Source organism: Meles meles, chromosome 3 (genome assembly GCF_922984935.1).
Source record: "Meles meles chromosome 3, mMelMel3.1 paternal haplotype, whole genome shotgun sequence".
NCBI lineage: Eukaryota > Metazoa > Chordata > Mammalia > Carnivora > Mustelidae > Meles > Meles meles.
Window position 1 is genome coordinate 116888105 of NC_060068.1, and position 15636 is coordinate 116903740.

At 39.0% G+C, this 15636-nt stretch overlaps 1 protein-coding gene across 1 annotated transcript in view; it reads right to left on the reverse strand.

Moving 5' to 3' along the window:
• CCDC192 (coiled-coil domain containing 192) overlaps positions 1-15636 on the reverse strand; it is a 200141-nt gene that overhangs the window by 139441 nt on the left and 45064 nt on the right. Inside the window, exons 4-5 of the mRNA XM_046001194.1 lie at positions 7487-7618; positions 6372-6428 (exon numbers count right to left, since the gene is read on the reverse strand). Coding sequence (XP_045857150.1) covers positions 6372-6428; positions 7487-7618 — 189 coding nt within the window. The remainder of the gene's footprint in view (positions 1-6371; positions 6429-7486; positions 7619-15636) is intronic.

Here is a 15636-nt window from a genome sequence, read left to right on the forward strand (position 1 = left end):
ATTTTCATGTTAAGACCATAATTCCCTTTGGCTGTTCTTCTTTCTTCTTTTGAAATAGGGGTTTTCCAGAACTGTACTCCTTTCGCTACTACTTTTTCCTTCTATTTCCATTCTAAGAGATCATTACTTTTTGTCCTTTCCATGTTATACCTTGAAAGTATCATATTCAGATTATGATAACACCTTATGTAACTGTATTTTTAGGAAATAAAATTTAAAGTAGATTGCTATAAATACCAGAATAACTTTGTTTTTAATTTAGCCATTTTAGTAATTCATTTCAATGAAACCTGAACAAGGTATTGAGCTACACCCTGTGAGAGGCATAAAGGTAAAGAGACTTGCTCCCTCTTCTCCATGAGCTCACAGTCTTGAGAAAAAGCTAGTTCACATCACATAATTCTCGTATGGGTCATAGTGTGACAAGCGACAAAAGACAGGTATAGAGATGTGCTATGAAAGTACTAAAGAAAGAGATTACTTCTGGTTGGATGGTCAGGAGAAACTTCCTGGAAGGAACAATTCTGATGAAGAATGGGAAAAAACTGGCATTCTTCATCAGAATTGTTGGTGGGAACTGATATTCCAGGTTTAAAGAAACCACGAGCATAACCCCTAGGGCAGGAATGCATGGCATTCTTGGGAGTAACAGATGTGTGATACAGAGAAGTCGGAGAAAGGGGTCAGAGCCTCATTTTCAGTGTGATGAATGCCATGGTCAGGAGGTTGGACTTTATTCTGAAGTAATGGGCAACCATTGTCTTACTCTAGGCTTTGAAACGGAGGAAATGACATGATCAGAGTAAAATTCATTTCAGTTTAGCAAATATATTGAGTGGCTGTAATGTGTCTAACCCTGTACTTGGAGTGATAGTTACAGAGACATGTTCTTGATGTTGCCCTCAATGACCTTTGAGTCTAGTAGGGGACAGATATATGACAGATAATATCAACAAAAAGTAGTATTTTGAGCTAAAATAGATGTATGTACAGGAGGTTATGGGAGTCCAGAGAAAGTAATCTGGGGGCTAAGGAAGAGGTTGATCCCTGATACAAATCTTGCAAGAAGAGTAAGAATTATTTGGAAAGAGCAGAGGTAGGGATAGTCCAGACCAAGAGAACACAGAGAGTAAACTCGCAGGGCATCAGCTGGCATGGGATGTATAAAGAAAAGACAGAAGTGCCATTTTATTAGCTTATTCAGTGGGGGGCAGAGTAGGGGTAGGGTAAGAGTGGGGAGCTTAGGGTAGGAATGGTCCTTTGGAAACCTCTTACAGGGCAGAGGCAGGGAAGCCAGAAGACTACTACAGGGTCACATCCTGCAGTAGTGTGACCTTAAGGAGGCACAGCCCAAAAAGGAATTCCAAGCTTTACACATGACTCCTAAACATTTAGGGGGATTCAAGTATATACCGCCTGACAATTCCTATTAATATTCTATTATTTCCTTTTTTTTTAAGTTTTTTTTTTCTTTTTCTCATTTTTTTTAATTAACATAGAATGTATTATTTGTTTCAGGGGTACAGATCTGTGATTGCTCAGTCTTACACAGTTCACAGCGCTCATCACAACATACACCCTCCCCAATATCCATCACCCAGTCACTCCAACCCTCCCACTCTCCTCCACTCCAGCAACCCTCAGTTTGTTTCCTGAGATTAACAGTTCTTTCTTTTTTTTTTTTTAAGATTTTATTTATTTATTTGACAGAGATCACAAGAAGGCAGAGAGGCAGGCAGAGAGAGAGGAAGGGAAGCAGGCTCCCCGCTGAGCAGAGAGCCCTATGCAGGGCTCGATCCCAGGACCCCGGGATCATGACCTGAGCTGAAGGCAGAGGCTTTAACCCACTGAGCCACCCAGGCGCCCCAACAGTTATTTCTTAATATTAAGAATCCCTAGAACTCCCAGGAGCCTACTAGTGTCCTATCCCAGAAGGACTCTCACCCCATCTACAAAGCACTTTTCCGACCACTTTGGCCCTTCAATCCCTGTTCTCTTTTCTGCTGCCCCAATAGGTTTCATCCTCCCTTTGAACATTACTCTTTGTCTCTGGTTTTGTGCCTCCACCCCGCATCTTCACACATGAATTTTACCCTTTTTGTGCTCTGCAAACAGGACTTGATGGTGTGAGAGCAAGAGGATTACATTGTGATTTGGGTTGGGGGGACAGACAGCGGGAGCTTCTGAACCTGAATATGTTAATATTTGGGGGCCAGTAGCAATAAGATGAAAGATGGTCAGAAAAAGTTAGGTCAGAAAGATGGCAGTATGATGGAATAGAAGACACAGAAGTGAGATAACTTTCAGAATCATATCCATAGCCTGACAACTAACTAAATGTGGGATGGAGGCAGAGAGAAGTAGGATTTTAATACTGGTTGGTAGTTTGGATGTAGAATAAACAACAGCAGTGTGATATTATTCACTATCATGGGAATCCAAAAAGAGGGACATATTTAAGAGATAGGATTAGATGATAAATTTGACCTTGTGTATGCTGAGCCCAAGGTGTCAGCAAGATATTCAAGTCATATGTAGCAAACATACCGCTTTAATTTGATGCAATATGCTACCAGTCTCCAAATCTTTGTGCACTTGTGGTCAAACACCCTTGGAAGACAACATACTATGATCCTCTCTTGGAGATTGATTATACACTGATAAATCCTGCAGTAACTAAACCCATCTAACTTAACTTCATTTCCAGTGCCCCTCCCATTTTTTTTTTTTTCCCCAGAATTCCTGTTAACATCATTTGGAAGGTTATTTTCAAGGAACCATGTTTTAAGAAATTATTACAGTCCTAAAGAGCTGTAATTAGGGGATGATTAGGATCGAAAGAATTTGATGGGGGTGGAGGGGGTTGTTTATTTGCATGGAAGTGAGAGTTGCCGCATTATGTACTGATGAATCACTCAGAGTGAATAGAGAGACAAGCTTGCAGAAAGAACTTCTATAAACACCTGAAATGGCATGTAGAGAATACAGTTTGGAGAGGCAGCAAATGGTGGTTGCAAAAGCATGGGTAGAATTGACATGTGTGACAAGTGATCTAATCTCTAAATTGTTTTCCTACCTGAAAAAGAATGCCCACCTTTTTGGGTTGTATTGAGACTTAAAATAGAAAATATATGAAGCACCTATCACATAATAGACACAAAATCTACTCTCAATAAACACTGTTATTAATATTTTCATTTAAATCTTCTTGATGGGTTGAAGCAAAGCTTTCGCAATCACCCTGCTCTATTAAAACCTAACTTTGAGCCGTTACATAGCAGAAATCTCCATTGTGGGTATCCATACCCTAATATAAGAAAGTAAATCCCAGTTCAGACAAGCCCAGGCCAGGACCAGCATGGTGCTGGAATAGACTCCCCACAAGCTAGGCAATGGAAGAAGATACCACAGGAATTTCCTAAAGGCATCTGTGACTATGGTTTTGTTTTTTAAATCCACTTTGCATAAGGAGACGCTGGAAGCTAATATCAGAACCTTAGTGAACAATCTGCTCTCCTTAGCAAATTTCTGAGCTAAACCCACACTGGGCAAATGGCCTACAGCCAGTATCAGTGTGGCATGCAGAGCCATCCTCTGACAATAGTCATTATCTGGCACCCTCAGGGGCAGATTGGGGTGGGACCAGAGGGAGGCATCTGCAACAGAAAACTGAGCTAATGAGATATACTGCTGTCTGAATATGTCACCATGTCACAAATGCAGGCCTTAATCATTTTCACTCTTGGTCAGTTGAGCATACAAGGCCAAAAGAGTTCTGAAGTCAAAGCTAAAAGCTCTGCTAACCGCCATAGCACATTAGCTTTTCTTTCTCCGTACCCAGCCCCCAGTCAATTACCATGATTTATCCAGATTAGCTTATTTCAAATATCAAAGGGATGGTGATGAGAATTTTTTATTTTGCAGTTATTTCTGTAGGACTTCTGGACAGCAGTCCTCAGGTCTCAGTATGAGATCTTGTTGTTATTCAGATTAGCCGTTTAACATGACCAGCTAATATACTTAATCAGGAAGTCCTCCCCCAGCACCCAACGTATGGATAGAAGAAATCATTGAAAAGAAGGTGAGCAAGTCTTCAGGGAAACTTGCAAGATATCAGAATTGTTCAGATCCTTGGGAAGAGACAGAGGCAGGGTGACTACTGGTTTATGTGTGTGAAACATGCAAGGATCTTGTGGCAGGAGATGCTCATTCGTTCTCTGAGTGAAAATAGGCCAAAGTGTCAATGAAATAGACCCTAGAGGTGATGAGGGAGCAGGAGGCTGGCTGAGGACAAAGCAAAAGCTTGCACCTTGCACCCCCTCTCCATCCGCTCCCCTCGGTAATATGTGTAGCATTCCTCAGGCACCCCTGACCACCATAAGAGAGAAACAAATAGTTCCCCTTGGTTTACAAATGTCCTAGAGATCTACAAAGAAGTTACCTTGTGCTATTGATAATTTCCAGAGGCAAATAACTCAGTTTCTCAAGCCCTAAGGTCGCCCTCCCCTCCATACACAAAACTGAAGGAGGCTGAGGTAGAAGGAAATGTAAATATAGTTAAATCTCTTCTGAACCTAAATCTCACTAACAAAGATGCTTGATAGCAGGATTGTGACATTCCACCAGGAATCTCCCAACTATCTTGATATTAATGGCTTGCCAAAAGACAACATTGATCAAGCCAGAAGACCTCCTGGTATACCCGGAGACCTCTGGGATACTCCCGGGCACCTTGTAGGCCCTCTTTAGCATATGAAAGCTCTGTTGAAACCTCCCTTCCCCTCACCTTCCCCCAACCACAGGGTATATAACCTGCCACAACCCAGGGCAGCAGCTCTTTCTGTCCATGGGTCCTGTCCCTGTGCTTTAATAAACCACCATTTTGCACCAAAGATGTCTCAAGAATTCTTTCTTGGTCATCAGCTCCGGACCTCAGCCCACTGAACCTCACCTAGGTTCTAGAACTTCATCAGAGGGGTGCCTGGTTGGCTCAGTGGGTTAAGGCCTCTGTCTCCCACTGGGGTCATGATCCCAAGGTCCTGGGATGGAGCCCCGCATCAGGCTCTCTGCTCGGCAGGGAGCCTGCTTACCCCTCTCTCTGTCTGCCTCTCTGCCTGCTTGTGATCTCTGTCTGTCAAATAAATAAATAAAATCTTAAAAAAAAAAAAAAGAAACACACCCTAGAATTTCATAAGGTCTCTCTCAGGGGAGTACTTGCAGGGAAAATGAATAGGTTTGCATCTCTTATGGTCACTTGTCCAAGAATTACTAGACTGGGGCAGAATGAATGTACACAATACAGTGCTACTTGAAATGTGGTCCAAACTTGGCAGCATCAGCATCACCTGAATCTAGCATCATCTGGAAGTACAAATTCTCAGGTCCTACCCAAGGCATGTAGAAATCAGAATCTCCAGGCAGTTTGTTTCTAAAAGTTTCCCAAGTAATTCTCGAAACACCGAGTTTAAGCAACACTGTTTTAAGCCTGTATTCAATGTGCCAATCTTTTCCACTTTCATTCACTCACTAAATCTGCCTGGTTTCCTCATCTTTCTACCCTTAGTTTCTTGTTCTCTTATTCTGATGGTCCCTGATTAGACCGGGTGGTTATAGATAGCACATCAATTTTTAAATTTTTACCATCAGCAGAAATCAGCATTCTATTTATGGAAAGCAACTTCATAGAGGCAGTAAAAATACTGATTCTTAGACTTGTGACTTGGTATGCAGCAGAAAGACAATAGTTAGTGTAAGGACCTATTTACAAACTGTGCCTGCTCCCCTTCCCCCAGGGGATTTACTTGGAGACAATTCCTGGAAACCAGCTCCAGGTAACAGCCCAGATACAAGGGTGGGTCAGGCCAGGTGGAGACAACCGATCAGTGGGGGGTTGCATACCGTCTCCCTGGTTACCAAGGAGTAGGGACCCCCGCCCTCTGGGAGCCTTTTTGGCACCAATCCTAATCACGGTGTAATAGGCTGATTCTAATGTCTACTAGGGTAAATTGTAATTCAGTTGGTCACCTAGCATCACTGTGGAGTTTCCTGTGTGTGTTGCAATTTCATTGGTCACCTGTGCGTGGCCAGGCCCGACTGCATGGCCTTTGCCCTTAAAAGCTAGTCTGTGAACCAGAGAAGGGTTGCCCTTTCTTTCAAGAGGTGCGGCCCCCAACCTTCGAACGTTCGGTTAGATTCTTGATGCTTGGCGTGAAATAAAGCTTTGCTTGACCTTCGCTTTGTATCAGTCTCGCTCCTTTAATCATGGACCCATCATTGGGGCATAACAGTTAGAACTTCTGAAAAATGACTGTTCATTCCCAGGATAACCGTGATATAAGTTAAGGGATTAAAAAAAGGAGAAAACCACTTACATGGGCTGTAAGTTGTTCTTGGGAAGCTTTCACTTCAGCTTGTAATTTCTCAATGCACTGAAAAGGAGAAAAGTTTAGAAACAAAGAGTGTAACTCTTCCTTTTACATATTCAAAAGATTCCAGATACAAATAGATACTAGTTCTAAAATCCTATGAATGGCAGCACTAACTTGCCTACTCACTTTGGAAATCATCATTCAGAAATCCTTGCTCCTATCCCTACATTTTGTCCAACCTATTGAAGAGCCTAACAACACACAAATATGCTAAGATTTAGGAAATGAGTGAGAAAATAATGTTTGCTTGATGTATTGAAGGTATTGCTGACCTACTTTATATTATATATACATATGTATAGGATCAAATGGGTTTATACCTACCTTTGGAACATATGGATATGTTTTTGTGTGAAAAAATATATATATATATACCAAAGGCAGATACAAACCCATCTGAGTTAAACAAGAAAAAAAAAATTTATATAAATGCCCAGAGATTCCAAGATTATTAACTTCTTATCATTGATTTAAGTGTATGATAAACTTTCTGATCCATTTATTTTACTACACAGAAGCTATTCATTGATTAAGTTCAACCTGAAAAACAAGGAAACATTTGTGTAGTTCATGCCACTTACAAATAAGTAGAATATTCAGCTAATATGGTCCAAGAGGCTCCATATCAAACAAACTTTTAAAATGTCACTAACAAGGGGTGCCTGGGTGGCTCAGTGGGTTAAAGCCTCTGCCTTCGGCTTGGGTCATGATCCCAGAGTCCCGGGATGGAGCCCCGCATTGGGCTCTCTGCTCCACGGGGAGCCTGCTTCCTCCTCTCTCTCTCTCTGCCTGCCTCTCTGCCTACTTGTGATCTCTGTCTGTCAAATAAATAAATAAAATCTTAAAAAAAATAAAATATTACTAACAAAATTAATTTTTATATGTGAATATTCATCAGGAAATACAATTATATTTACCAAATACAAATAGATTTTTATGTGCCATCTTGAATTTAAATACGAACTTCCAGCCTGTCCAGAAAGGACTCCAGAATTGTCAATTCATATAAGTTCAGGTAGTTTTTTAAGAGAAAGGTTTTTTTTTCTTCTACAACATACCTGGTCTTTTGCAAGAACCATTTTTTCATATGATTCCCCACTGTCTTCCTTATGGTTCAGAGTCTCTAGTTTTTCCTCTAGCCAGGAAACTTGCTCAAGTAGTTTTGATTTTGTTCCTTCAGAGGCTGCAAGCTGAAGACACTTCTTGTAAGTAAGGGCGTGCAAATACAGTGATTTTTTTTAAAGCTCCTTTTAAAAGTCTAATTATAAATATTTTGCATACCACTTATATCTATTAAATATGATAATGCCTTCTGGAATATTCCTCATAGCTAACAAAGACTAGTATAGAGAGATAAGGAAATAATGTTGATTTTATTTTTATTAATAAAGATCTTTCGGTGTAAGAGATAAGATTACATGGTTACAATGGGCAGAGCAATTTCTAGAGCAACAAGCTCAACACTCATCTTTCTTATGTTTTAAGATTGTACTTTGTACAGCTGAAATCTGAATTGTGGCTTATATGTTGTTCTTGGAACTTAACTCTTGGGGGACTGTAGCTCTTTCGAAAGAGTAGTGATTCTGACTGCCATGACTATTCACCATATAAACAGCTGAAGGGAAATGCAGGAATTTGAAGTTAAAGTCTGATTGAAGGAAGATCTATGCTAAAACATAACCAGAAAATGTCTGCGGTGACGGTCTTCGTTTTACAGTTTGCAGATGCCTCTTGAAGAAAAGGTAGTTTGATAGTGCCTCATTCCTTAATTCCCTTGGAGAGCCCCTGGACTAGCATTTCCTTTCATTCAGACAGCTTACTGTGCATTTTCTCTATAGCTCAGCAACAATTCTGAAAGAGCCTCTGGAAAGGGACACACACCTTGTATTCATTCCAGTTCCCAGTGTGTCCTTGGAGGCATGAATTATCTTTAAGTATCTCTTTTATATGACTCTAAGGGTCGCTGTGAAGCCTACTGTCTCATCTTGAAAAGTGCAGCAAGTTTTTAAAGACAGTTTACCAAATGGGGAAGCAGAAGCATGAAGAGGTTGGTCTCCATGGAAATGAGGTGGGCACATCACATATACGCTGGCACTGATCCAAATCCACTCATTCTCGCAATCATTCACTTGACCGTTATTTGTTTAGTTGGCACTCTCCACAGCCATTGTGTTATGCACTGGAGATTCCGAAGGGCAATATGGAGGGCCAGAGGGGCACATACGTGATCAATGGCTGGCTACACCTTTCGGCTCTCAGTGACATGGGAGACCCGTAGTGCTCCTCACGGACAGTGATGCATTTAGCTTTAAAGTACATGATAGTTTAGAGATGGAGCCTGGTTTTTCTAGGCACCCTTCTATTTATCCCACAGTACAGTGTAATGGCTAAACACACAGACTCTTGAGTCAGACCCTTGGGGTAAACATCTCACTTTCCTATTTACTGTCTGTGGGATTTAAGCAAGTTTCTCAGTCTCTCTGAGCTTGATTTTCCAATCTGTAAATGGGAATGGAGATGAAAAGAATAGTACTTGCCTCACAGGTTTGTTTTGAGGGTTATTTGGGTTTATGCAAGAGAGATACTTAGAATAATGCTCCAAACATATCCTGTACTTAGTATCTATCATTTTTATACTTTCTTCTACCTCCTCTAGATTACAGTAAGTATTGATAGGGATTTTATTCAAACATTTATTATTTATCAAATTATAAAAAAACGTATCTGAAGATATCACCGCATTTTTGTTCTAGTTGTCCCAAACTCGAGTTGCATTCAGTTCACTTACTTCCTGCAACCACTCTAGTGTTCGGGGAAAAGGCCTCACTAGATCTGGCAATTTTTTCTCTCAAATATAGTTTTTCTCAGGCTGGCCTATTTTGTTCTCATTATCCTCCCCGACCTTTCACTGACCAGTCACCATTTGGTTGTCTTTCTTTTAAATCTACCTTCTATTGTTTTCAGGCTTTTATTTGTTCACTCAACAGATATTCATTTATTCACCCATTTGTTAAAGAAATATGTTGAGCACTTATTATATGTAAAACTTTAGAGGTAACACATGAGAGTGATATTGCTTCTAGGCTCAAAAAACTCACACTTTACCCAAAAAGGCAGACCATTTTAGAACTATTATATAATATGAAAATACATAGGTGAATAATAATGACATTAATAATTTACTGGGTGCTAACTACTTATCAAGCCCTCTGCAGAACCTTTTGTTTTCACTTTTATTTATCTCAGTTCTGTTTCCTACTCATTTTGCAGGTAAGGGAATTCAGTAAGTTCAGTAAAGTTGTGTAAGGTTGTCCTTTGCCCAAGGACAAAGCAAGTTAAGTGTTGGAACCCAAGCTTTCAGTAGCGGACATTCAGTCTGATTCCCTAAACCCAAATTTGACCCAACTCCTAAAGCAGGGCCTGAGAATCATGAAAACCCCATTCCCTTTGCTGCTGATTGGTTCAGGAATCAAGGTCTAAACCAATTAGAGTCTGGCTTTTCTTTGGCCACAGTTAACTATATGAAGAGAAGTGAACTAATTTGGACCCCTCACACTGCACAGGAGGAAATCTGATGATTTGGAGAAGGATTTTCTCTCACCCACCAGATATGAATGCTACTGTCATAATCCTATAAACAGCAAGGAAACCAATATATGGTGAAGCAATACTCTGATTGAAGAGTGGACAACATTATTGAAATGTTTTCTCAAATAATCTTGAAGCACATCCTACCTTGGACTCACTGAGAGTGAGCTAATAAGTTTCCTTATTGTTTAGAAATTGAATTTTTTGTTACTTGTTACCATAAGCATTCTTTTGGTACACTAACTGATTCCAAAGTTTCAAGCTCTTGGCCAAATAAGTCAAGTCTATGGAACAGCAGCTGTAATTAACATTTATATAGTAGCTATACCTTACCACAAATTCTGCAGGGTGCTTCTTGACATAAGCTATCTTAGTCCGTTGTTCAAAACTCTATAAAGAGTTTTGTTTTTATTTTTTGCTAATTATCACCATTTTAAAGAATGAGGAACTCGATACTTTTTGGAGTGAATTAGCTTGCCCACAGCTAATGAGAAGAGGTTGGATTTGGGTCTACATTGGTCTGCCTCCAACTCTGGGTTCTATATTATATCCAAACCCCCTAACGCTAAGGCTGCCTGCACAGATGAGGCCTATGATCTGAGTCCCCCCCCGCTCCATCTTCCCCTAACTACATGACCCTCAGCATTCTTTCTCAACATGTTTACCTATTTACCTGAAAGAAATTTATTTTGTTTTATTTTAAGACCTGAGATCTCTGTCCTAACATCTTGCTTCTTTTTTTTATAGACATTAATACCATCTTTTTTCTTTTCCTCTGTATGAATACCTCTTTGACTCAGGTATATTTACCTCAGGATTAGCTTTCCTCTAAGGAACTTTGACTTGGAGTCAAGAGATCTATGCTTTAGTCTCAATCCTACAATCCACTAATGCTAGGACTTTGGTAACCATAATAGAATTTTATATGCTACTTTGCTCTATTTTTATAGGGTACTTCTCCAGTCATATGTGTTCAAACTAGATTATAATTCCCCAGAAGGATGAATGGAGAATTGTGTCAAAACTTACAATACGTAGTCACATTGGCTGGGAACAATCTTTGCTAAGATCATTCTATTTATTAACTTTGTAAGCTTAATTCTCATATGTATGTACCATCACCTTACAACAGCAGGATAAAGGAATCTTATTTTTTCTTCCACATTTGGATACATTGGGGACAAGAATTAATAATTTCCTGTCGCATTCCATTTTATAGTGGTGAAAATGTTTATTGGCTTAAGACAATATTTCTGAGCTCTCTTTGAAAATAACCTGTCAAATAAGACTGATAATCCAAAAGGATAGAAGAGAAAAGAGATGGGAGGTAAAATGAAATAAAATAGATGTTAGACATCAGAGGTGGTTTTTTTTTTTCTCTTAATTTAAGCACTGCCTGAAAGATTGTGCTGAGTCACAACATGTTAGTTGCCATTTTGAATTTAGGCCCTTGTTTAGATAGGGGTTTTAGGACTTTTTAAAGTCTGATTTTCAATTTAGGAAGCCTTTAGGAATGCTGCCTAAATTCAAATTCAAATTATGACATAGAAAAAAGAAAGCATCAAAGTAAGTAAGAGGAAACCCAAAGTTGCCCTGCAAGATATCATAATTGAATTTTAAAACTCTGGGGACTTTGGGCATTGCTTCTTTTTTGTTGCTTTCTTTTCTTTTTTCATAAGAACCACTTGGTTTTACAGAGTAATTGTTCTAGGGAGCATAGAGACAGTTTAGTCCAATTAGTGTCAATATCTGCTTACATAAAGAGAGTAGAAATATATATCTTCTTTAAATGACCAATTTTCATATATCCTAATTATCCACTTTGCTGAAACAGGTTCACATGGTGGTGGAATGCTAATGTTCAGTTTCTGACTCTTTCTGACAAACAGGTACCTTTCCCTTCTGCCTGTGGTTTTAACAAGTTCGGAGGGAATAGATGACTTTAAAAGTATGAATAATATTTGTCTTAAGAATTATAGAAAACAGAGAGGCAACATCCATATTATACCTTTGAGGCTATGTAAATACACTAAAAATAATCAACTTCCAATATTTATCCCAATGTTCCATAAAAGAGCATTAAAAAAGTAGTATAATATAGCTAAAAGTGAAAGAAGGTAAATTTTATCCATTGTGCAGTTGATTGACAGGGTCAAAGGGTACTGATATATTTTAGAATTGTATTCAGGATAGTGGTTAAAGCAAAACAACTTGGACTTCACCGAAGATGGCAGAGTAGGAAGCTCCAGGAATAGGTCCTTCTACTTAAATAACTATTGAGCTGGCAAGACCTGGTAGAACCAACCATTTCAAACTCTGGAGTCTAGTAGAACACCTGCAGCATCCCAGTAAATAATGGATGAAGAAAGAGACAGGCACTCAAGGAAATCTCTGTCAGGTCACCTTGCTAACTATAGAGATAATGGAACAGGAAACTTCGACGATAACACACGAGAAGAAATATAGTCTTGGAAAATTAATTTGGAAAAGTAACCGAACAAATATACAACTACGGTCCTTAACAAGCAACAACAGCAATTCTTGATTTAAGGTCAGGAAAGAATCTGATTTCCAGAGTTATCACAATGCAGTATTCAAAATGTCAAGTTCTCAACAAAAAATTACAAAGCTTACAAAATAAAGTATGGTGAATTTACTAAAAACAAAACAAAACAAAAAATCCCCACAACACACACTCACAAAAACCACCTTGATGAAAACTATACTGGAAGAAACTCATACATTGGACTTTTTGGACTTATTGGACAAATACTTTAAATGAAGTATGTTAAATATGCTCAAAGAGGTGAAAGAAACCATGGAGAGGGAGAAAGTAAAGGAAATCGGAAGAATGACTTATGAGCAGATAGGAGATAGGAATAAAATAATAGAAATTATAAGAAAAAAAAACAAGTAAAAATTCTGAAGTTGAAAAGCAAAGTAGTTAAAATGAAAAATTCTCTAAAAGAGTTGAAGAGCAGATATAAGCAGGCAAACAAAAGAATCGCAAACTTGGAGGTAGAGCAACTGGAATTGCCTGGTCTGAGGAACAGAAAGAAAAGAATGACAAGAAAGGAATGTACTTAAGGGACCTCTGGGACACTACCAGGCATACTGGCATACACATTATAGAAGCAAATAACTAAAAAAGATGCAAAAAACTAAAAGTGAATCAAAATGGTACACTAGGAAAAATTAAACACAAAGAAGGCAGCATTGGAGGACTTGAGGAACAAAAAGATGTAAGATTTATAGAAAACAAATAGTAAAGTAGCAGAAGTACGTACTTCATTATTAGGAGTACTTGAAAAGTAAATGGTTGAGGGGGTGGCTGAGTTGGTTGAGTATCCTCCTCTTGATTTTGGCTCAGGTCATGTTCTTGGGGGTCCTGAGATTGAGCTCCACCCAAGTCAGGCTCTGTGCTCAGTGTGGAGTCTCCTTGTTTCTCTCCCTCTACTCTTCACCATGCTCTCTCTCTGTCTCACTCTCTCAAATAAATAAATCACATCTCTAAAAAATAAATAGAAGTGAATGGTTTAGACTCACCAATTAAAAGACAGAGACTTGTGGGATGGATGAAAAATATCCAACTATATGCTGCTTACAACAGACTAACTTCAGACTATTTGAAGAAACAAATAGATGGAAAGTAAAAAAAAAAAAAAAAATGAAAAAAGATATTCCATGCAAATAGTAGCCAAAAGAGAGCTAAGGTGACAGATAAAATAGATGCTAAGTCAAAATTAGCACCAATTACAAAGAAGGGTATTATATACTGATAGAAGTGTCAGTTCATCAAAATTATAAACATACATGCATCAAACAATAGAACCACCCCAAATATATGGAAAAAAAAAAAACATTGACAAAATTCAAGGGAGGGATAATGGCAGTAAACAGTAATAGAATAGGAATAGAATAGAATAGTACTGTAATAGAATAGAATAGACTTTAATACCACACTCTTAATAATGGATAGATCATCTAAGGAAATGGACTTAAAGAACATTTAAAACTAACAATGATGTGGATGGAACTAGAGAGTATCATGCTTAGTGAAATAAGTCAATTGAAGAAAGACAACCATCATATGATCTCCCTGATATGAGGGAGTGGAGATGCAACATGGAGGGTTAGGGGAGTAGGAGAAGAATAAATGAAACAAGATGGGATTGGGAGGGAGACAAACCATAAGTGACTCTTAATCTTACAAAACAAACTGAGGGTTGCTGGGGGGAGGGGGACCGGGAGAGGGGGTTGGGGTTATAGACATTGGGAAGGGTATGTGCTATGGTGAGTGCTGTGAGGTGTGTAAACCTGGCGATTCACAGACCTGTACCCCTGGGGATAACAATACATTATATGTTTTTAAAAAAATAAAAAATAAATTAGTTAATTTAAAAAAAGAACTAACTAGACTTAATAGACATATATAGGACAAATCAGGAACATCAGCAGAATACACATTCTTCCCAAGTGCATTTAGAACATTCTCCAGAATAGCCCATATGTTAGACCTAGTGTTAAAAGGATTGAAATGATACAAAGTACTTTCTCCAACCAGAATGGAATGAAGCTAGAAATCAGTAACAAAAGGAAAACTGGAAACTTTGAAAATGAATGGAAATAAACAACACAGTCTTGAAGAATAAGTGAGTCAAAGAAGAAATCACAAAAGAAATCAGAAAGTACTTAGACACAAATGAAAAGAAAAATGCAGTCTCCAGGGACTCAATCCCAGGACTCCAGGATCATGTCTTGAGTCAGAGGCAGATGCTTAACCAACTGAGCCACCCAAGTGCCCAAAAAAGTGTTGAACTTGAGGGAAGTGGTGGTTGCACAACATTCTGAAATCCATCCAATGCCGCTGAACTGTGTCCTTCAAGATGGTTAATTGTGTGCTATATGAATTTCACCTCTATAAAAATACAATGGCTTTCTAGTTAGCTCTCAGTGGTCATGAAAATTATTAGCATCACATCATTTTGTGGAATGCTATTAGGGGAAAAAATGACAAAATTGGATTGACTGCTTTCAGTTTAATTTAATGAACACAGATCTCAGGGTTGAGTACTGCTGCCCTGAAATCAAACCGTCATTCTATTTTTCTCTTAGTAAAGTGCCTTTCCTCTTCTCTGAGATACTATTATGCTCTATTCTTTCCTCAAATATCATTTCTTACTTTCTCTTTCTTCAGAATTCCACTCCCACCCCTCACCCCCAAATGACCACCTCATCAATAATTTACTGAAAGAAGCTGCCAGATGGCTACTCCCTCCCCTTCCCACCAGCCAGTATATGAACCTTTCTGTAGCAGACACTGCTAATTCATTTCCCAACAGCTTACCTATTTATCCCTTGCTACCAGGCACCCAATTTGGATTTGCTAGCAGCAATGTGTTTAGGGGAGCTTGGCCTTGTCCAGTCCCAGGGAATGAATCACAATTAAACTAAGCCAGCTATGTTGGTCTCATTCCCAGGTATAAAAGATTATTTTAGGCCTGGGCCTGCACCCAGGAGAGGCCTCTGGAGCCCCAGGAAAAGTATTTTACCAGATTTTTTTTTTTTTTAAAGACACACAGGAGGAAGTACATCTCTTCTTCTTGGTATCTTTGGCTGC